This window comes from Trichoderma citrinoviride (assembly GCF_003025115.1).
Source record: "Trichoderma citrinoviride strain TUCIM 6016 unplaced genomic scaffold BBK36scaffold_7, whole genome shotgun sequence".
Classification (NCBI taxonomy): Eukaryota; Fungi; Ascomycota; class Sordariomycetes; order Hypocreales; family Hypocreaceae; genus Trichoderma; species Trichoderma citrinoviride.
This window is the reverse complement of record NW_020194715.1, coordinates 427,989-447,203: the sequence shown is the minus strand read 5'-3', so window position 1 is coordinate 447,203 and position 19,215 is coordinate 427,989. Positions and strand designations below refer to the sequence as shown.

The 19,215-nt window shown below is 55.8% G+C and overlaps 6 protein-coding genes and 1 non-coding gene across 7 annotated transcripts; 1 reads left to right on the top strand and 6 right to left on the bottom strand.

Moving 5' to 3' along the window:
* Nucleotides 1–160: 160 nt before the first annotated feature.
* On the top strand, nucleotides 161–2,404 carry BBK36DRAFT_1159271 (CTP synthase; the record flags this gene model as incomplete). Its single annotated transcript, XM_024894183.1, has 8 exons — nucleotides 161–197; nucleotides 257–294; nucleotides 352–387; nucleotides 460–539; nucleotides 682–923; nucleotides 983–990; nucleotides 1,044–1,235; nucleotides 1,295–2,404. 8 exons carry the CDS (start codon nucleotides 161–163, stop codon nucleotides 2,402–2,404), a joined length of 1,743 nt encoding a protein of 580 aa, XP_024749544.1.
* A 2,339-nt stretch (nucleotides 2,405–4,743) lies between these two features.
* BBK36DRAFT_1106267 (cysteine proteinase) lies at nucleotides 4,744–6,848 on the bottom strand (the record flags this gene model as incomplete). The annotated part of the gene is made up of 3 exons (XM_024889210.1): nucleotides 4,744–6,101; nucleotides 6,164–6,440; nucleotides 6,498–6,848. Coding segments are annotated over 3 exons (1,986 nt in total), but the record flags the coding sequence as incomplete, so codon positions are not given.
* A 3,286-nt stretch (nucleotides 6,849–10,134) lies between these two features.
* BBK36DRAFT_1119439 (high affinity nickel permease) lies at nucleotides 10,135–11,438 on the bottom strand (the record flags this gene model as incomplete). The annotated part of the gene is made up of 2 exons (XM_024890589.1): nucleotides 10,135–10,595; nucleotides 10,661–11,438. 2 exons carry the CDS (start codon nucleotides 11,436–11,438, stop codon nucleotides 10,135–10,137), a joined length of 1,239 nt encoding a protein of 412 aa, XP_024749542.1.
* A 716-nt stretch (nucleotides 11,439–12,154) lies between these two features.
* BBK36DRAFT_1119721 (Malate/L-lactate dehydrogenase) lies at nucleotides 12,155–13,222 on the bottom strand (the record flags this gene model as incomplete). Its single annotated transcript, XM_024890621.1, has 1 exon — nucleotides 12,155–13,222. The coding sequence occupies one exon, from the start codon at nucleotides 13,220–13,222 to the stop codon at nucleotides 12,155–12,157; it is 1,068 nt and encodes a 355-aa protein (XP_024749541.1).
* A 538-nt stretch (nucleotides 13,223–13,760) lies between these two features.
* BBK36DRAFT_t90 lies at nucleotides 13,761–13,842 on the bottom strand. The gene has a single exon. It is a non-coding gene; the product is annotated as a tRNA-Gly (tRNA).
* Nucleotides 13,843–14,153: 311 nt separating this feature from the next.
* Nucleotides 14,154–15,891, bottom strand: BBK36DRAFT_1135336 (hypothetical protein). The gene is made up of 5 exons (XM_024892611.1): nucleotides 15,839–15,891; nucleotides 15,678–15,718; nucleotides 15,255–15,546; nucleotides 14,590–15,169; nucleotides 14,154–14,515 (listed from the first exon to the last, which is right to left on the bottom strand). Exons 2-5 carry the CDS (start codon nucleotides 15,706–15,708, stop codon nucleotides 14,204–14,206), a joined length of 1,215 nt encoding a protein of 404 aa, XP_024749540.1. The 5' UTR covers nucleotides 15,709–15,718; nucleotides 15,839–15,891; the 3' UTR covers nucleotides 14,154–14,203.
* A 623-nt stretch (nucleotides 15,892–16,514) lies between these two features.
* On the bottom strand, nucleotides 16,515–18,856 carry BBK36DRAFT_1119269 (hypothetical protein; the record flags this gene model as incomplete). Its single annotated transcript, XM_024890570.1, has 4 exons — nucleotides 16,515–17,051; nucleotides 17,181–17,658; nucleotides 17,704–18,671; nucleotides 18,752–18,856. 4 exons carry the CDS (start codon nucleotides 18,854–18,856, stop codon nucleotides 16,515–16,517), a joined length of 2,088 nt encoding a protein of 695 aa, XP_024749539.1.
* Between the last annotated feature and the right edge of the window lie 359 nt (nucleotides 18,857–19,215).

Here is a 19,215-nt window from a genome sequence, read left to right as displayed (position 1 = left end):
TTCATTGGCCGCCTGCCAGATGCGGGGCAGTGCACGGACCGCGGGACCGCGACTGGGCAAAAAAAAAAAAAAATCTGGAAATCTTCTTTGCAACTTCACATGCGCAGTCATCGTCAACATATCATTATCCTCATATCTTGACGAAACTGTTCTTGTCACCATGCGCTACATTCTGGTCTCGGGCGGTGTGATTTCCGGTACGGCAACACTCTCTATCTACACAGAACCCCTACACGATCTGCTAACACTGCTGCAGGTGTCGGAAAGGGCATTATTGCCTCGTCCACCGGCCTGGTAGGCTTTGATGCTTCGTCTCGTCTCTGCCGGTCCTAGGATACTGACGCTCCGTAGCTTCTCAAAACCCTCGGACTCCGAGTGACCTGCATCGTGAGCATTACCTAAAACCCAGTCTCGCCTGAAGAGCCCTGAATCAGTTTCTAACTCGAACCACGACAACAGAAAATCGATCCTTACCTGAACATCGATGCCGGCACCATGAATCCCAAGGACCACGGAGAGTGCTTTGTCCTGGACGACGGGTATGACGCTCCAGCAGTGCTTTGTCTCCCCTCTCGACAATAAAAAAACGGGCAGCATAAAGACAAGTGTCTCGCAACTGATCGGAATCCGGGTCTCCTGAAAAACTTTGACATAGGGTGGGACTGACTCCCGAGGCTATAGTGGCGAGTGCGATCTGGACCTTGGACACTACCAGAGATACCTGGGCATCAACCTGTCCCGAGACCACAACATCACAACCGGCAAGATCAACTTGGAAGTTGGTCTGCGGGAGCGCCGCGGCGACTACTTGGGCAAAACCGTCCAGGTCGTTCCCCACGTCACCAACCTCATCCAGGAGTGGATCGAGCGCGTTGCCAGAATCCCCATCGACGAGTCGGGCGCCGAGCCCGATGTCTGCATTGGTACGTCTTCCACCTTCCCGACTGCAAGATAGACCGGCCGCCCGCTGACTCTTTCATAGTTGAACTTGTACATTCGACCCCTCCCTGACCCATCTGACCTGCGTCTAACTTTCTTGACAGGGCGGCACAGTCGGTGATATCGAGAACATGCCCTTCGTTGAAGCCCTCACACAACTCCGCCACAGGATCGGCAAGAACAACTTTGTCAACATCCAGGTCTCATATGTTCCCGTCATCAACGGCGAGCAAAAGACAAAGCCCACCCAGCACGCTGTCAAGAGCATACGCAGTGCTGGTCTCATCCCCGATTTGGTAATTCTCGCGTCTGGTACGATCACTGTCCTTTCAGCACTTGTCTAACTTGTTCATAGATTGCCTGCCGTTGCGAGCGTCCCCTCGAACCCGATACCATCAAGAAGATCGCCCTTCACTGCCAGGTCGAGACTGAGCAGGTGATTGCCGTCCGAGACATGCCCACCGTATACCAGGTGCCTCTGCTCCTCAAGGAGCAAGGCCTTTCCGATGTTCTAGGCGAGCTACTGGCGCTGGACAAGGTAACACCCGAGCCGGCCCAAGTCAAGATGGGTGCAGAGATTTGGCAGAAGTGGAAGGATGTCATCTCAAAGACGTACACCGAGACGGTCGACATTGCCCTGGTTGGCAAGTACGTCGAGCTTCACGACAGCTACCTCAGTCTCTACAAGTCGCTGGAGCACGCGGCTATTTTCTGCAAGCGCAAGCTGAACCTGATCTGGGTCAACTCGGAGCACCTCGAGAACTCGACCCGGGAGGTTGACCCCGCCCTGTACCACAAGGCGTGGCACGATGTCTGCTCAGCAGCCGGCGTGGTTGTCCCCGGAGGTTTCGGCGAGAGAGCGACCGAGGGCATCATCAAGGCCACCCAGTGGGCGCGAGAGCACAACACGCCCTGGCTGGGTATCTGCTTCGGCATGCAGCTGGCCGTCTGCGAATTTGCGCGCAACGTGTGCGGACTTACCGGGGCCACTTCCGAGGAGTTTGAGGAGCAGGCCGAGCACCCCGTCGTCATCTTCATGCCTGAGGGCTCCAAGGAGACCAAGGGCGGCACCATGCGCCTTGGCCTGCGCACCACGCACTTCCAGCCGGGCAGCGAGGACAGCAAGCTCCGCGCCATGTACGGCAACGCCGACGTTGTGGACGAGCGCCACCGTCACCGCTACGAGGTCAACCCGGCCTATGTCGACGAGCTCGAGAAGGCTGGTTTGTCCTTTGTCGGCAAGGACGAGACCGGCAGGCGCATGGAGATTATCGAGATCAAGAACCACCCCTACTTCGTCGGCGTCCAGTACCACCCCGAGTACATCAGCTCGCCGCTTACTCCATCCCTCCCGATTCTCGGCCTGGTGGCCGCCGCCCTCGGATGCCTCGACGAAGTCACCAAGGAGGTTTGCCTGGAGAGAACCCGCAACAATGGCACCGTGAACGGCACTGCTTGGGTGTGAGTACAGGTACCCTGAGGTCGGGCGCGACACCCGGCAGCGGCTCCCCGAGGTCGCGAATCCTCACAAATGCATGTGCGTAGATATAGGAACTCGGTTTTGACGGCTAGATACGGCGTGCACGCATCTCGTTTCTTTGCCATGGCGAGATGAGCCTATATAGTGCACGCTTCGGGCCTCCCTTTTTAACATAAAACTGGCGCCGTTTTTGGAAACTTGTATGCTAAGAAGTGTTTAATTGAAATCCGAACCGTTCCCTCCAGGTGCCTGAATAGGAGAACACCTCTGCTGGGACGAGTCTTGTTAATGGGACTGGCGTTGTGCTTAGACTAGGTAGAATATAATCAGGACGGCGACGCATCTGCTGGAAAAAGCAGTCATCGCACTTTTTTTAATTGAAGCATTATACTGAATCTCTCTCAAATTTTGGACGTGATGGAAGTGAGTTCATCCCAACTGCTCAGGAAACTCAGTTGACGATTCGAACAGACCTGACTACATACCTCTATATGTGTATACTCACAGCCTTGTGAATTTCATATGCGATTGCTTTTTCCCCCATTTATCTTTGAGAAGAAAACCCAGAGCAACTGTCTGCCCTTGTTCATGAGTTGTGTATTCGTGTGGGCAGCCATATCAAGATGATGTTTCGTCTCTTTTGTCACAGATAAGATGGGGCGCGTGGGATCCGTAGACTTGAGAGATTGAGAAGTTTGGAAGAAAGAAAGAGGGTCAGTGCGTTGGGGCAGGGGAGTTTCCGACTCGGAAGGTGAAGGAGTTAAGGTCTGTAAGGTAAGGACGGGCGAAGGACTTACGGGCTTGTTTTATCGGAATCGATGAACCTTTTTCTTTCTGCTCGATTTGATGTTACTAGGACAGTTGAACGGGAAGTGGTATGAAAGAGACAAGGGAGGTTTTGAGGGAGGGAGAGGGAGAGAGAGGAGAGAAAGGAGATGTGGCAATATAGCAGCCAGCTCCAAACTCTGGCAACAACTCGACAGTTACCTGAGTTCAGAATAATAGATGACGATTGATTCAACTACAGATAGCAATTGCTAAGTCTCTTACATTCTTGACTAGATGATTGTAAGGCGGAGAGGGGAACAAAACATGCATCAAGAATATGGTTTGCCTCTGTCGGTCGGGTATTGCTCATACGTCTGTCTATACCACCGACCCCAACGAGCTAGACTTCGACATAGAATAGCCACGAGATAGAAGATTCATCCATCACGAAGCAGTCATTCCATGCAGCCAACATAGATCGGTAATAGAACCCATACGCCAAAGCGCTATATTAATCCGATCATCTTCGGCAAAAACAAGTCTACATAGAGTGGCATCATGATCATCTCTATCTCTGCAACCCCCCTAAAAGAAAACTGAGTGGTGTTCAAATCAAATCGCACAGCGATCTATCGTCTCAAAGAGAAAAAAACTCGCCTCGAAAAGAATCCAAATCTCAAACCAACAGACCAGAAACCAAGAAACCCAAAGTTCATACCTCGAACCCAAAAATCAGTCTCAAGGCGCAAAATCCGAAATCGCAGAGCTCAACCATCAAAACCTGCAAAAGACAAAGACTCCCAATCAAACCCAAATCTAGTGCAAATTCATTTCACACAAAGCCCAGCAGCGCCTCCACTTCCCCCATTCTCCTCCGTGATCCCCACGCCACCCGCATTGTTCTGCGCGTTGTCCAGGTCCGCCTGGCCCTTCTCCCCCATGCCGTCCAGCTCCCCGCCCTCCAGCACCGTCGACAGCTGCAGGTTCGGGTCCTTGGAGTACACCCGGATGCCCACGATGCACACGGCGTTCCACGGCGCCGGCATGTTCTCCTCCTCCGTGTCGTACTCGTCGCGCGGGGGCGGGCTGGGGTACGGGAACTGGCGCGGCTTGCGCGTGTAGTCGTCGCTGCTGTACAGCTCTTCCCAGTCCTCGACGGGCGAGTCGGAGGAGTCGCCGTCGTCAGAGTCTTCGACTTCTGGGGTGACTGTAGCTGGCGGCGGCGCAGCAGACTTCTCTTCCTCCTCAGCAGCAGCGGGCTTTGGCTCCTCTGCGTCTTCCGTGGCGGGAGGCACATCTTCCTTCTTCTCGTCCGCAGAAGGGAAGACGATGGCATCCTCCGACTTGGGCGTATCCGTGGGGTCACCAGTAGAGTCAGAGTCGGAGCCGTCGTCCAGCGAGACCTTGGCCACGTCAATAGCCTCAATCACCGCGTCCATGGGATCTTTGCCATTGCCCTCGGGTGTCAACGGAGTGGGGAGGCCTTCCTTGATCTCAACGGCTGCCGGCTGCTGCTTGACCTCTTCCTCCACCTTCTTGGCCGCCTCCACCGCCTTTCTGGCCGCCTCCCGCTTGGCCTCCTTCTTCCGCTCCTTCTTCTCCGTGTTCTTCTTCTTCTGCTTCTTGCCAATGTCGCGGCTGATGTGGCGCCTCTCCCACTGCCTGCGACGCTCCTCCTGGCGGCACGCAGAGGCCTTCTTCTGATCCCGCTGCTTGCGGATCTTGGCCACCTTCTCCATGTGCTCCCAGGCCTTGCTGTGCGCCAGGTCGTACGCGTAGCCCACCTGCGCGAGCTTCTCGTTCTCGACCCGGTTCTTGGCCTCCCTCTTGACCACCTCCTCGACGGACGGCTCACGACTATCACGCTGGCCTGTGACCTTGAGATAGACGGTATAGTTTCCAGCGGGAAGATCCGGGAGCTCGACGGAAACCGATCGCTTCATAAAGTAGTTCCCGTGAGATCGGACAATGTAGTCTTCCGCGTCGGGGCGATCCTCGTGATGCAGGCGGAAGTGCAGGCGGAAGCTGTACTGGCCCTGGAGACCCTTGAAGTATCTTCCATCCAGCTGCGCCAGGACCAGGATGAAGGGAGAGTCCCTGGTCAGCTTGACGCGGAACTTCTCATGGTAATCGGCCTTCCACGGGACGTCGACCCCGATCCATCGCTGGCAGCAGCGCCAGTCGTCGTCATTCCGGAACAGGCGAGTCCGGTCAAAGTGCGTGTACTTGCGGACCAGGTCCTCAAAGGAGATCCAAAAGACCGAGTCGCTGCCAAACTTGTGTCCCAGCTCCTCCTGGACCTCGGTGGTCCACTCCTTGGAGCCGTCGCTCCACGGGCCCTCCCAGAGGCCCTTGCGGATCTCTCCCCAGGGGTTGCGGAGCTTGACCAGCCGCTGGCCCGACTTGAGGGTGCGGGCATCCACGACGACGTAGGCGTGTGCCTCGCTAATGCCGTCGCGCTGGCCGTAGCCATAGTCCAAGAGGCCGGTCGAGCAGCCAAACATGAACTCCTTGTTGACCTTGGACATCTCATTGTCCCAGAAGGCGTCGAGGTCCAGAATGTCGGAGGTGAGCAGCTCAGTGGTGACTCCACCGGAGAGGTCCTCCAGACCCTCGCCGATCCAGCCGCCAGAAAGAGAGGCATAGTCGCCATGGGCCTTTGCGTAGGCCTTTTCAAGGAGCGGCACCCACGTCTCGTTCTGGTCCTTGTTTTGGGCAAAGAACAGCGCCTTGGAGCCGGTCTGGTACGTCTTCCTGTAGACGGACTCGACGTCCTCGCGGTCGATCTGCTGGAGCAGGTCCCGCTGCATGCTAGGCGAGTCCCAGCAGGGGGACTTGAGGTACAGCTTGTCGTCGACGATCGAATAGACCCACTCTCCATCCCGGTAGAAGAGGAATCCGTAGATACCGATTTCTAAGGGGAAAAAAAAAGTCAGCATCGCCACCGTATACAGTATGAATGTGTATCTCTCTTACTGGTATCGTAAGCCACGCAGCAGCGCGGGACGCCGTCCTCGACGCTGGCCAGCGCGGTCAGGCTGGACATGAGCCAGCAGTCTCCCAGGCCTCCCTGCTTGACATCGCTGCCCTTGACATCCTTCATGAATGTGGGCTTTTCGAAAATCTCGTGGACTCTCTTGACCGCCTTGGGCACCACCGCCTTGGAGCCCAGCAACGTAGCCTTGGAAATTTCGAACTTTTCGGTTCCAATGTAGTTGAGGGTGTTGCCCTTTTCATACTTGAGATCCCAGTCCTTGCAACAAGTGTTAGCCAAAAAAACATCATGTGAAAGAAAACAGCTGTTACTCACCAGATCCCAACCAGGGTCACGATATCTCATGTTAACCCGCTTGCACTCCTGGACAATCTTCTGCACCTTGCGCCGACATTCCTCGGCAGCGCGTTCGTAACCCTCGGAGAGGAGCTCATTGGGGCGATCCAGCCCAGATCGCGGCGCCACGACAGGGTCAAAGGGAAGCACCGAAACCGCCTTGTGGAACTTGCGGTTAGAGAACCTCTTCCAGAGTCTGTTGATGGTCTGCTGCGGCGGCAGTCTCTTCTTCCGCTTCTTCTTCTGGTCCTGGTTGTTGCCTGACGAGGCTGGTTGCGAGCGCGGACGACGCGGGTCGTCCGACTCTTCGGAGGAGCTGTAACCGTGCATCGTGTCTATATTCTATCGCAGGGTATCGAAAACAGCAAAGTTCTCCTGCTCAAAGGAATGGCAGGTGAACTTGTCTAGAAGCAGCACGCAACGATAAGGGAGGGAACAAAAAACAAAACGCAAAGAACTTAGGATATCGTATACATGACAAGACCAAGACAACAGAGCAGATAGGGGAGAGACAAGGGGCATTATATACTCCGTCCTAATTCTTACATACAAAACTTTCTTCTCGCCCCAAACCTTGTACCTTTTGCCATGCCTAAAGTGCCCGGACGAGGCGAGGCTAACTGGGCGTGGCTTTGTGACTACACCGACAGCAGCAGATGGACAGCTGTGTGACATATCGGAGGGAGAGGCCTCTAAACCCATGCTAGACCCAATCTTAGCTGCAGCCGCAGGACTCGAGATCTGTACTTTGTGGGGTGCGCTATCGGCCGACCGCTTGGGAGCCGCCCGTGGACGTGCGACGTTGAATACTGTATGGAGAAGACGTCCCGGGAGAACTCGCCGCGGAAGCCAGTCTCGACCGAAGCCAGCTCCAGGCCGCCATCAGTGAGTGACTCGTAATCCAGTTGCGCGAGAGTTTGGGGCAAACACCACCTAATTTTGGTATACTCGTACTATAGCCATCAAGGTTTGGGGCTCACTTTTGGGCAAACCTCTGCTGCTGAAGGATCTATCTGCATGAGGCCTCTTTGTCACACGAGCGTCCCTCGCATGTTGTTCTAGCCAAAGTTGTCTAAAATTTCCGGAAGAGAAGCTCAGCGCTGCCAGACGATGGTGGGCAAGGCCATTGAAGCCCGAACAAGGTGCATGTGCATATACTCAAGTGTATACTGTGTCTTGTCAGCCATGCAATTCGGACTGGTGGCGTGCAAGACCGTGTCTGTAATCACGCCTTCGCTCTCACAGAACAAAGCTCCCTCTGGCTGATAAATGCACAGGTTGGTGTATCTCTGCCCGGTCCGGCACAGCAGCAAGCGTCTCCACTGAATCGTTGTTTGAATCCGTGGGGTCCGACGTTCCCCCTGAGCGCAAGGGCCCACAGCCGCCAACTGTCTAGCGGGATGGGATGGAGGGCTCAAGGGTTTTTGTCCTCCCTTTTGTTCTTTCAGGGTCCAATCCACCAACTTTGGGGACAGCTGCCTATCGCATTGTTGATCAGCATGCTTCTCAGGAAGCGGATTGCGTGGGCGACGGGCAGAGGCCAAGCGTTGAGAACGGCATGCAGGGGATATCGTGAGGACGTTACTGGCCTATCATTCTCTCTGAGTCTCTGACCGCGTCTTATGCTGACCACCATTGCAAGCCCAAGCAACGCAGTGCATAACAAGTGCTCTCTGGCTCCTTGCATCTCACGGCTCGTTGTCCAGGCTGCTCCGACAGAAGAGGGATAATGTGACAAGCAGTTACATAGTTGCGCGGTTGCGAAATAGCCCACATTAGGATCAACATTGCCACCCTTCCGACGCCGGGCGGTCTAAGGCATGGCCTGGACTTGTCTGGTCGTTTCGAGTGCAAGCATTGGCTTGACATGACAAACTCGCAGGCCACTATTGAGCGCCAGAGTTGTCATATGCCTCGCTTCCAGTTGCAGTCCTACTACCCCCCATTGGCAGAAGCAAAGGTGCCCGTCAGCTACCTTCTCCTTCGGGGTGCTCGACGACATCGCAGTTGACGCTTTCCGAAGAGCGGTCCAAACCCGAAAATCCTCCCGGGCAGGCAGCGTCGCTGCATCAACGCATGGCGCTTATTAGAACACCATCCATACCGCTTCGTACCCGAAACTCGGACTTTGGGAAAAGATTTCACAACGTGCCCGGGAGAGGAGGAACCACAACTGTGAAGGATTCCAGCACAACCGAGGCGCCGCCACTAATAGGAAGTCGAGCAATTGGAATTGTCTTTCCTGGCCTAATAGCAGTTCACGCCGCCAAAGGGGCCAGGAAGCGCAAGTAGCGGCAACCCCGATATTGAGAGGCGCAAACGCGACGCGGTGCTCGTTCAGGAGGCTCAAAGCTCGTTGTACCTCCAAGTAAACGGTACTCGGGCCGCTGCGCAAAAACATGAGGGCGTCGATCGCCGCCAGACGTCGCTCAACCTCTGGGGAACTCGTTGAGACATGCAAAGACCCTGACAGCCGCCACACCAGCGCGATTCCCCACCATCCAGTGCCGCGCGACAGTGCGTAGACTCGCCAACACGTGGCAGCTCGACCATCGCATTCTCTTTCGTCTATCTCTCTGGCGCTGTTGGGGGACAAGTTGGGCGATCAATCAATCCGAGGGCCAGCCTTTCCCATTGAGGTCGTATCCCAAGAATAGACGGTCAAGATAGGGAGGCAGTTGGCAGGCAACCAACCCGAAGGGCTGTACACGTAAAACGCGCGCGGGGGGACGAGGCTGAATTGTGCCGCATCGTCACATGGCATATAGCCAAAAGCCGCATATTCGGCACTGAACTTGCACAGTCGGCGAGTGACTCCCTCGTATAGTCCTGGAAGCTGATGTCGGGGAAAAGGATAGACGGCAGCAGTCTGTCGCAGGCAGAAGCAGCTTCAAGGCAGAATTCTGGTGTATATGACTAAGACGGGCGGTGGCGCCTTACCGGGCGCGGTTTCCTTCTTGGGCCTTTCCAGAATGCCGGCCATGGCGATAAGCTTTCTTCTTATCAGTATCAGGCTGCCTCCGAAGCCGGGCAACGAAGAGGGAAGAATCTTGACGAAAAGTCGCAGTTTTCATGGCTGATGGTTGTGGTGATACTGTGTGGCTGGATCAGCCCATTGTTGTCAAAGAGCCTCACGTCTTCGATTCATGAACACTTGACTAGCGCTGGATGGCGCCGAGGCTTGCTGCTGTAAGCTGGTGGCAGTCTGGGGTCTCTCTCATACGGTTGCCAATGCGTACTGTAAGGGTTGCCATGGCATGAGATCGAGTTAAGATGTTTATTTACATGCTCAAGACTTTCCGTCTGTTAACAAGCTTACAAATGGGATCAGAAACATCCTCGGTTACTGAAGCATTGTGACATTGGCAAAGAGGCTCTTCTTAGCATGGCTTGTCCGCAGGTTCAAACACGACTGTAAGTAAGCCATACAGCAAATTCTATAGCCAAAACTCGGGGTACAAAGGCCGTAAACTCATCGATTCATTAATCAACTGCAAGATGCGTGCTCGCCGTCTTTGTTCTGTTACACGGACTCATTCAGGACTGCAAGTGAACCATACAGCAGATCCCAAAGCCGACAACTCGAGGTGCAAAGGCCGTTAAACTCATCGACTTGCTAAACAACTGCAACCTGCGTGCTCGCCATCTTTGAGCCCTCCCGCTGCTCCAAACCCGGCGGCAGCTCCTCCCGCTCAACCTCGTCTCCCCCATCTTCACGCTCCTCTTCCACCACAACAGCCCTCATACTCCTCCTCTCCATCCGCCTCCTCCACGGCCCGTACACCACAACAGACCCGATCCCAACAATGACAAAAACCCCGCATATGCTCGCTCCAATGATGTCGAAGTGGTCACCGACAGCAGACACGCCGTCCCAGAAGCTGCCCGTCGGATCCGCGACGTTCTGCACCAGCGACAGGACCTGGATGATGCCAATAAAGGCAGAGACAACCACCGTAATGCCAGTGAGGACAATCGAATAGTACAATATGGCAACAATGTCTCGTGAAAAGGCCTTGGACGTGTACAAGGCCATCATCAGCGCGCCGTCGGTGCTGTCCACAAGACACATGCCCGCTAGACAACGCAATCAAGTCAGGATCCCAAACAAGAATCAACCCGGGCCAAGGAGGGAAACTCACCTGTAAACAAAATGGGGAAAATCAGAATCAGCCAGATACTCGTCCCCTGAACCGCCTGAATGCTCGCAATCCCCAGCACCGCAATCTCAGAGCTCGTGTCGAACCCCAGCCCAAACACCACGCCCAGCGGATACATCTTCCACGGCCGGTCAATTGTCTTGAACATGACTCTCAGAGCTCTAATCAGAAACCCGCCCCCCTCAAGCTGCAGCTGGTCATTCGCATGCGCCGCAGCAGCAGCCCCAGCAGCGTCCACCTCGCCATCCACGTCCTGCTCCTCACTAAAGCGTCTCCGCTGCGCGAGAACCTCCTTCAGCCGCCTCACCAGCTTGTACAGCACCCAGCCGTTCCCCAGGCACAGGATGATGAGCACCGCCGCGCTGACGCTCGTCCCGATGATGTTGCCCACCCTCTGGAACCCGTCAAAGCGGTCCCTCAGCGCCCCGCTCGTCGCCGCCACGACAATGCATGTGATGATGACAATGGTGCTGTGGCCGAGCGAGAAAAAGGTCCCCACGGTGGCAGGCCGCTGTCCGGATGCGATGAGCCGCCTCGTCATGAGGTCAATGGCCGAGATGTGGTCCGCGTCCAGGGCATGGCGCAGGCCGAGGGCGTACGAGAGCGCCGCGGGCGAGATGAGGGCCGGGTGGAAGTGCAGGACAATGGCGGAGGCGATCCAGACGAGGGCGTTTACGGCGATGAGGATGGTGATGATGCGGATGCTGTTGGAGGGGATGCCCTTGAGGAACTTTGGCCTGGGGAGGTGGTGGAGGGGCATGCTGATGGTGAGGATCAGAGAAGGCGTCTGATCCTGTTGTGCATGGAATCAAGTTGTTGTAGCAGTATAGACAGTCAACAACACCCACTCCGTCGAAGCTTCAAGCTCAGAACAACCCCTCCTTGCCCATCAGGGTTCATTCTGATAATAGCCGCAGAGAAACAAAATATCACAGCCGTCACGGAATTGATATCAGCGTTGCATCACCAAAGCCGGGCATGTGTGCCCCGCCAAACAGCCGCTGATAAGGACACGGGAAGATTGGAGCTAAGATCTCGACGAAGTTTAGTCGAGAGATAGAGGCATGTTTGCAAGAAGATGTGTGTAATGCCTCACATAGCGCTTACACATCGCAACACAAAGTTCCTAGATATTGGAAATTGCTGGACGATTATTGGAAGCAGCTTGTATCCTAGTTCCAGCGCTTGAGAGCAGCTTCGCTTCTTCTATATACTACGTCGTACACAGCTCTTATAGACTCGACAGCTGAATCCGAGCAAATGCGGGGGACGAATCGGGGAAAAGCTGGCAGAGGCAAGTCATCCACGCTGCATAATGTACCTACCTGAGATACATGTATTACACAACTAGTATCACCTTGATATCAGCCCGTGAATGTCTTCATCACATATAACACGTATCATCCACATCGAGCAGCATCACTACAAACAGCCTGATATCAAATGCCAGAACTCAACATTCTCGTAATACAGCACTTACACCACCAGCTCAGCAGCCCCAACCCTCCTCGCCTCCTCATTCAGCGCATCCATCTCGGCCCTCACCAGCGGAATCCCGCTCCCTTCCCTCTCCCTCTGCGTCAACTGCTCAATCTCCCCCGGAAAGTAAATCCTCTCCACCCCCGCCGCCCTCTCCGACCCTACCACGCGCTTATACAGGTACTCCATCCGCGCCCGGAACTCGTCCAGGTCCATGAACAGGTCCGGCTTCACCGCGACCAGAAAGTGTCCCACGTCCGCCGGCCGCGAAGGGTCGTACGGGTTCGTCACGTGGCCCGCAAACGCAGACCCCGACAGCACGCCCGAGAAGACGTCCATCATGATGGCCAGCGCCGACCCCTTGGGCCCGCCCATCGGCAGCATCACGCCGCCCAGCGCCGCCTCCGGGTCGTCCGTCGGCCGGCCCTCGCTGTCCAGCGCCCAGTCGAGCGGGATCTTCTCGCCCCGCCGCTTCGCCTTGTAAATCTTGCCCCGCGCCGCCACCGACGGCGCCATGTCGAGGATGAAGTTGTCCATGTCCCCCTTGCCAGGCGCGCCGCACGCAATGGGCGACACGCCCATGAGCTTCTCCTTGCCTCCCCACGCAGGCAGCGCGGGGCTCGAGTTCGTAAAGACGAGGCTCATCATGTCCGCGTCCAGCGCCTGCTGCACCACCCACGCGCTCATGCCAAAGTGATTCGAGTGCTTCACGCTCGCCAGCCCAATGCCGTAGACCTTGGCCGCCTCGATGGCCGCCTGCATGCCCATGTGAGCCGCGACGAAGCCAAACCCATTGCGTCCATCGACCTGCGCAACGACGGGCGTGACTTGCTTCAGCTCCGGCTGCGCACTGGCATTCAAGACGCCCTGTCGGACACGCTCCATGTAAGACGGGATGCGGTTCATGCCGTGCGTATCGACGCCTCGCAGATCCGCGGCCACGAGGCAGCGCGCGATGATGGCGGCATGGTCTGCGGACACGCCGTTGCCTTTGAGGATGTCTTGCACGAGACGCCGGGCCTCTGCGGCGGGGACGAAGATTTTGGGGGCGCTCTCTTCAGACATGGCCAAGTTATTGAGAGGAGGTATTATGAAGTTCTGATGAACCCGGCAGAAAGCTCATCCGGCTGAGTTGCTGGTAGGACATGATGTTAGTCAAGACGGCGGGGCTCATGAGCGATCTCGGGCTCGGCATAAAGGTGAGTGACGCCTGCAGGCACCAGCGGGAAGATGAGGTGGCCTATCACAAGCACATGTGATGCAATGGTCAATGATTCAGTAAACAGACGTGAGAGTCAATGCCCGGGAACTTACCCAGCAATCGAAGCAAAATCTATGAGTTGCAATCCTAAACAACCAACTTCCCCCGCCCCCCGCAATCCGAGTTCACAGCAATGGATGTTTCCCCGCGATTGCCCTTACAATTCCGTCTACCTAAGGTACGAATAGTCCACGACACAGCTGCTGGCATGCAGCGAAGTAAGCTGGAAGAAAGACAAATCTTAGAAAAAATGAATGTATAAAAGGACATGTTACTGGAATGCAAAAACAAAAAGATATAGCCAAAAAAAAAAAAAAAAAAAAAAAAACAATTCTTGAATCGTGCGTCATCCGGAACTCGAATCCGGGCCTCAACTTTTCGTGGTAATGGAAGAGTTGAATCCTAACCCCTAGACCAATGACGCTTATTTGTTGGAATCTGGTCCACACTTTTGAGCTTATATAGCCTGCTACACTCGCACACGGCATATCGCAACATCTCATGCCTGTATTAACGACTGATGAACATAGAGATGATAAAAGTTCCCTCAACACATATGTATACCGGTCAATTTACAGACAGGAACTCAATCAGTCATTTCTCATTGTCATGTATACACTCATTCTGTCTTGTCTCTAGATCCGTCCCCGATGCAAGCAGCATCAAACCATGCAGTCGCATTGATATCTCCCATCTCCTCACCTCAACCGCACAACACCAACCCCCCTTCAACACAAAACAACATACAATCTCAGATTCCGCATAGACCTCTCTCTCATCCAGCCTCAGTTCGCCGTATACTCCTCCGGCTCCAACAAGCCCTCACACCTCCCAACAACAGGATTACACCTCGCCCCCTTCCCCCCGGGCAACCTCACCGCGTAATCGCATCCCCACCGCGCACTCATCCCAAACGCCGCGAAGTCCGTCGACACAATGTGCGCCCCCGACCGCAGCGCCCGATCCCGCCTCTCCGTCGCACAGCTGTGCTCGACGACTGTGACCAGCGGCTCGTCCGCCCGCGTGCGCACCCAGTAGCCCGCCTTGACCTGCTCCTGGATGAATTCGACCGCCGCGTCCGTAGAAGGATCGTTAAGCTGTTCCGGTCACTATCATCAGCATCCACCACAACCATGGGGCCATCCTCCTCCCGAATGTCATAAAGACTCACCTTTTGAAACGCGCAATCGCTCTGCCCAGGCTGACTGTTCGTAAATAACACCCTCCCCTCCAAATTCTCCCTCCCCGCAACATACGCATCCCGCACATCCCCCACCGGCCCATTATCCATCAAGAAGAAGATCCTCCCCCTCGCGCTATCCAGGTCCGGCCACCCGTACCTCAATACACTCTCCTCCAGCGTCAGTCCCCCCCTCCGGATGTCGTCGGGCGTAATCAGCTGCGACCGGTTGAACACCTGCCGGATCTCCGCGTCGACAATGTCCAGCAGCTCCGTCGTCCAGGGGACCACCTTTGCGCCGCCCAGCCGCTCGCCCAGCCTCTCGGCCGTCTTGAACTCCATCATCATGGGCAGGGGCACGCTGTCCGGGTGGGCGTCCATCCACGTCTTGATGATGCGCAGGCAGGACACCAGCGTCGAGCACGTAGTGTGGTAGTCCACGTCCGGGATGTGCAGCACCTTTGTCCCCTTCTTCTTGAGCAGAGGATCGTTTGGCACGCCCAGCCCGGCAAACCTCCGAATCAGCGGCTCGCTATACATGCCTCCATCCGGATCCGCCAGCAAATCCAGCCTTTTTTTTTTTAAATCCATCATCCAAAATGTCAGTCATCACGACTTCACTTCCTCACAGGTAAAAAAAAAAAGATCATACTCACTCTAGATTCCGCAAATGCAGATACTCCAGCTGCACGTCCAGCGCGGCATGCGAATACTGCAAGTCAATCGCCGCCGGCGCCGCCGCGCTCTGCAGGTCGCGCTCCGCCTTGGGCGCCTCGACGTGGTAGCTGTTGTGCGACCCGACGACCTGCATGTGGTTCATGCGCACCGCGCCCGCCGTCCAGACGAGCCCGTTTCTGCCGCAGTCGTACAGCAGCCCGTCGCGAGAGCAGTCCCCCTTGAGGACAATCTCTGCTGGCGAGGACGGGACTGCGTGCGCTCTTGGGGCGACTGCAAGGGGAAACAGAGAGGTCAGCATCCGTCATCCCGTCATCCCGTCATCATTCGGCCATCAGCCCTCGAGATTGAAACCCTGCCTCCCAGAACATTCGACTCAAAAAATGAATATCGGCCCAACTCACGAAGCAGAGAGATGAGATATAAGGTTATCATCGTCGCAGCCTATCAACAACCCGCATCAAGTCAGTCAACCCATCGAATCATCACCCTCGTCCATCATCAACACAGAAACAAAACGAACCAGCCCCAAGCAGACTCACAAATGATGAAAAGTCTCCGTAATCAATCACCAGATGATGATGAAGGAAGAAGAATTTCAAATGCCTACGTCAACAACAGCGTTGACGTTGATCTGAGACAAAGCCACAAGGGCCGCCCACCCCAGCCAATCGTGTCCAAGGTCCAGCATGTCGCGGACCGCCCAGTAAGAGACCGGGGAACCCACGACGTGAGACCCCGTTTCGACGCCTATCCATCGTCATACTATCGGAAAGCCATCCGGCGGCCATCCAGTCAATAACAAAGCGACCACATGATGCAGCCATTCTCCCCTCAGTTATCGTCCACCTCATGCTGGTCAGCAAAGCTGCGGTTGCATCCTCGGCATTGCATCGATTGATCCCTGTGATGCCGCTGTTTGTCTAATACAAGTGCATCTCGTCACCTTGTTTCAAACCCTGCCGCCCATTTATGCATGTCTTGTTGCACAAGATGAACAATGAATAACCTCGTGATGCCAAATACAAGTCCGGTATCAAACAAGGCATTAGCGGGCATATCTGATATATAAGTCTACTACCTACTAATAGATTCCTCATTTATTACGCCAAACGCGCATCTGCGTCGAATCATCCCTTCCATCGCCCGTCAAAGTAATAAAAACGCCCAAGGCAACACAAAAGGGTCGGTTGCGCTGCTGCCCCAGTCGTGCACGTTACAGTCCATATATAACCAATACATTACCACTCCGCAAGTTTGCTGCTCATCCGTCTCGCACGGCCACTACGCCGAACTCTTGAATTCTCTTCCTTCCGGCTATCGTCGCCCGCTCTGTTGGGCCCTCTCTTAGACGCCCTGCCTCTCTCCCCATCCGCTTCCTCCGTGTTGTCTTTACTCGCGCTCAGCAGTTTCCGGCCTCTCGCCCGCCGCTCGTCGTTGGAGTCGAGGAAGCGGTGTATCATCCTGTGGTCGAGGATCCGCTCTTCTTTGTCCCCGGGTCCCGTCTTATCCGTCTTGGGCCACACATAGCCGTAGAGTTTCGAATGCCGCTCGCACCTAGGACATGATGACCGTGTGAAGTAGGCATTCTGCTGGACAAAATAGTTGCTGCAGATGGTACACTGAATCCACGCCATGTCGGGCTCCGAGAGAAGTAGGGGCGTCAGCACATAATCGCCCGGTGTGCGTCTCCGAGCTGGAGGCGGCGCTGTTTGCTTGGGGGGTACATCCTGTCGTTTGCGGCCGCGTCTTGGCTTTTCAGTAATCGTTGTCGCTACCTCTATTGTTGATTCAGCTTCTGCTTCGGTTTCAGCTTCGGGCTCAGTCTGTATGTTCGTTTTCACGACAATCTCCGTCTCGACTTTGATCTCCGGCAGAATTCGCTCCTCTTCCTGTTCCCGCCGCACGTCTTCTTGTCTAGGAATGAGCTCCGGTGTTGACAGGACCGCAGGCTCACTCGCCACTCGGCTTGTCGTAAAGGAATAGTATAGTTCCGCTGAATCGTCGATAGGCGAGGGATCGTTGAGAATGGAGGATATCGACATGGTCATCAGCCGCGGTGGCCGAGGGGCCGTTCGAGCGGGAGCCACGACCGCCGGCGGCATCGGTATCGGCGTCGGTATCGCGTCGGGGGAAGCACGGCTGCCCATACTTTGGGGAGACACCGGTTCCACGGTGGTGTTGGCCAGCTCTATATAATCTTGGCGCTCTTCGCTCTTCGTCTCGTCTACAGTCTCTATTGAAAAGGAACTCGGCGGCGTCTGCGTCTGTATCTCGGGATGCGGGCTTTCCCTTTCTGGAGACGCGATTGTCGTCTCGGGAACACCCGCGTGGCTCGGAGTCCCACTCTTGGTGCTCAGCGAATCGTCACCGCTCGCGACTATGCTGGGAAGCGAGAGTGAGTTCGACGAAGCGGCTGATGATTCGGACAAGAACTTTGGTCTCTTGGCTGGTGTAATGGGCGGTGTCGCAATCGCCTCCATGGTTCGCTTTCGCCCGCGCGGCGTCGCTTCTGGCGCCGGCGTCGGAATCGCAGACGTCTCTTGCGCATCTCGCATCTTCGTCTTTGGCTTCGTCTTGTAGATGCGAGGCCGCATGTCCGGCGTCACGGAAGGCGTCCGCGAGGAGCCGCCGATGCTGTCATCTCGCCGCCTTCTCCGCAGAGAGTACGTCTCCTTCGGCTCGTCCTCCTCCACGCTAACCTTGACATTCACAGCCCCATCCGCGGGCGCCCAGCCATTCTTCAGCTCCTTCTCGCACGACCGGCACAGACACTCGCAGTTGTTGTCGCCAAAATAGCAATCGCTGTACGTGACGGTAATCTCCTCGCCGACCTCAATGGGCCGAGACGCGACAATCTCAATGGTGGACTGGCTCGTGGTCATGAGCCTCGCGTTGGCGCGACAGTCGTGGTTGGCGAACCGCGCCGGCCCCATGAACAAGCTGGTGCATTTCTTCCTCGAGCTGACGACGATGCTGAAATCCTTCTTCCGCACCGTGATTTCCTTTTCCTCCTCGGGCGTGATGTTGATCTGGATGCCGGAGAGGTACTTGATGGTCTCGTTGCGCTTGATGTATCGCCGGGCAATGACGCACGCCTCGTGCGTGACAATGGTGTAGCGGTTGGTGGTGCTGACCTCCCAGGGGCAATCGGGCATGTAGATGCGCAGATATCGTCGCAGATGTTGCACGAAGTCGGTCTTTTCCTTTTCCAGCTTGAGGCCGCTGACGAACCTCTTGAGGCCGTCCACCGACGTCAACAGGCGCTTCTCAGCCGCCTCGAGATCCTTGTGGACAATGACTTCTTCCTGGATAATCTTGGCAACCTCGCCCTCCCGGATGCCCCGAGACGGGTGATACGACGAGCGGTTCTTGGGAACCGTAGCCCAATAAAAAGCCTGGCGCCCAACAGATTAGCTAGTCGAACACGAAACAGCTTCGTTTTGAGCAGGCGCCTCGCGCGCGGGAGTCTACTGACATGGTCGACGAGCGCATCGGTAAGGATGTCGTCGTAAGCGGCGAGCTGGGCCAGCGTCAAGCGCTGCTTCTTAGCCGTTGCCCCGGCAGCCTTGGAGGGCGGCATGTCAATACGGGGAGACTTGTCCTCAGACTACTATGAGCCCAGCCGAAAACCCAACAAAAAGGCGACAGAGAGCCAGGAGGAAATGAGGGGTTTTCTGTCGGTTGGCGACAGCTATTCAGGCGGTTGGTTTCAAGGAGCGGACAGAGAGACCTCACGAATCCCTCCTCATCACTCTGACCTCCACGGCTCGTCTGTCAGCTGCGGCCACCGATGAAACACACGACAAGGGCGTCTTTGTAAGCCCTCCCGTATCTTCGCAATCTGCTGCGCCTGGCGTCGCTCCGTCAATGAGAATCGCAGCTCGAAGCGCACGGGGAGCGAGTTGCGCCGTCGAAGGAAGGTCTCTGTCACCGGGAGCG